The sequence below is a fragment of the Dama dama genome, chromosome 33 (assembly GCF_033118175.1).
Source record: "Dama dama isolate Ldn47 chromosome 33, ASM3311817v1, whole genome shotgun sequence".
Taxonomy (NCBI): domain Eukaryota; kingdom Metazoa; phylum Chordata; class Mammalia; order Artiodactyla; family Cervidae; genus Dama; species Dama dama.
Window position 1 is genome coordinate 23,357,605 of NC_083713.1, and position 2,577 is coordinate 23,360,181.

A 2,577-nucleotide genomic window follows, 5' to 3' on the forward strand; every position below is an offset into this window, starting at 1 on the left:
AGTGAAGTACTTAGAAGATGAAATATGCACCAGATGAAACTAAGGTATAAAAGCCACTTTGAGGGGCAACCGGTTGGCTACGACGGATCCTTGCGTGGCTCGAGGTCCGTGGACATGAGGGGGCGCGGCTCCTTTGTGATGGTTTGAGCGGGACGTTTGCGGTCGGGCTGGCTTTGGACTGGGAGCGGGAGGACCCCAGTGGTGTGGGTGTGACTTCAGTGTCGGAGGAGCATAGAGAGGTCGGGGCTATGAGAGGTGTGAAGGCTAAGAAAGGAGTTGAGTGAGGATGTACCTCGATTCGGACTCACGGGGAGGACCGGTTCCCTGTTGGAGGAAATCCCACTAAGTGGGTACTGGAGGCGGTAGCCCCTGGCTCATGGGAATCGTCATCCCCGCCGGGAAGGAACTTGCGTGCTATTTCTGTGGTCCCCAAAGAATTCGGTGCTGAACGTGTGTTTGTGCGCGCGCTCCAAGACTGGAACTTTCAATGCCTTCTGAAAGGGAAAGGTGTTTTCCAGCACTGCGCCTCTCCGCATGGATTATGGACTCATTATCGCCCAACTTTTCCTCCGCTAGGGCTTGGTGTGTGCCTTGCCTAGTTTCACTTGATACTCTTCAGGAATTATGTAGAAAAGAAAAGCTCACATGTAAATCGATTGGAATCACCAAAAGGAATCTAAACAATTATGAGGTGGAATACTTGTGTGACTACAAGGTAGTAAAGGATATGGAATATTATCTTGTAAAATGGAAAGGATGGCCAGATTCTACAAATACTTGGGAACCTTTGCAAAATCTCAAGTGCCCATTACTACTCCAGCAGTTCTCTAATGACAAGCATAATTATTTATCTCAGGTAAAGAAAGGCAAAGCAATAACTCTAAAAGAAAATCACAGAGCCCTGAAACCTGCTGTTGCTGAATACATTGTGAAGCAGGCTAAACAAAGGATAGCCCTGCAGAGATGGCAGGATGAACTCAACAGAAGGAAGACTCACAAAGGAATGATTTTTGTTGAAAATACTGTGGACTTAGAGGGGCCCCCTTCAGACTTCTACTACATTAATGAATACAAACCAGCTCCTGGAATCAGCTTAGTAAATGAAGCTACCTTTGGTTGTTCATGCAGAGATTGCTTCTTTGAAAAATGTTGTCCTGCTGAAGCTGGAGTTCTTTTGGCTTATAACAAAAATCAACAAATTAAAATCCCACCTGGTGCCCCCATTTACGAGTGCAACTCAAGGTGTCAATGTGGACCCGACTGTCCCAACAGGATCGTACAGAAAGGTACACAGTATTCACTTTGCATCTTTCGAACTAGCAATGGCTGTGGCTGGGGTGTAAAAACCCTTGTGAAGATTAAAAGAATGAGTTTTGTCATGGAATATGTTGGAGAGGTAATCACCAGTGAGGAAGCTGAGAGACGTGGGCAGTTATATGACAACAAAGGAATCACATATCTCTTTGATCTGGACTATGAATCTGATGAATTCACAGTGGATGCAGCTCGATACGGAAATGTGTCTCATTTTGTGAATCACAGTTGTAACCCAAACCTTCAGGTGTTCAATGTTTTCATTGATAACCTCGATACCCGTCTTCCCCGAATAGCATTATTTTCCACGAGAACTATCAATGCTGGAGAAGAGCTCACTTTTGATTATCAAATGAAAGGTTCTGGAGATGTATCTTCAGATTCTATTGACCACAGCCCAGCCAAAAAGAGAGCCAGAACTGTGTGCAAATGTGGATCTGTGACCTGCAGAGGTTACCTCAACTGAATTTTCAGGAAATAGAACTTATGACGATTATAGTGTTTTTTCTAATGTTAACATTTTAAAAGTATTTTGGACTTTTTTCATATTATCAAGATTATACACTACGATGATTTATAATTCATCTTTCAGACTATTGGCGAAATGCATTACTGATACTTTTGAAGAGAGGCACATAGGGTCACATACACTAATTCTAAATATACATATTCAGTGGTTAGATACCAAACATGAAAGGAAAACTATTTGCAAATCAACAGATACATACTTAAGAGGAAGTCTATGTGAATATAGAGAAATGCCTCCTTCAGTGTTTGTTAAACTGATGATATAACAGTTGCTAAGACTGAACATTCAATTTGCCATACACCTTGAATTTAGAGAAATAGAGTTAATTCATATTGGACAAATACACAAGTTCTATTTTTGTTATTGTCATTCCTGTTTACCTACTTACAACTCTTTGTACTTGTATTTGAGACAAATAGGTGATACTGAATTATACTCTATTTTCTACTTTCATTAAAACATTGGTATCTTAATGATATAAAAAAAAATAAAATAAAAGCCACTTTGAATACCTGTGACTTGAAATGGTGTATGTGATGGAGGTATATTTATAAGGTAAGGTACTCAGGAGTTGAAAGGTAAGGGAGCTTTCAGTATTGAGCACTTACTAGATGCTTAGTGCTCGACTCTTCTCTCATTTGGTCCTTACAACATCCTATAAAGTAAGTATGATAATCCCCATTTTATGATTAAGGAGATTCTGGCTCAAGTAGTAGTGTGTATCTGCCCAAGTT

At 41.0% G+C, this 2,577-nt stretch overlaps 1 protein-coding gene across 1 annotated transcript; it reads left to right on the forward strand.

Annotated features, from left to right (window-relative positions):
* Positions 1 to 563: 563 nt before the first annotated feature.
* LOC133050961 (histone-lysine N-methyltransferase SUV39H2-like) lies at positions 564 to 1,780 on the forward strand. The gene has a single exon (XM_061135307.1). The coding sequence runs from the start codon at positions 728 to 730 to the stop codon at positions 1,778 to 1,780; it is 1,053 nt and encodes a 350-aa protein (XP_060991290.1). The 5' UTR covers positions 564 to 727.
* Positions 1,781 to 2,577: the final 797 nt, after the last annotated feature.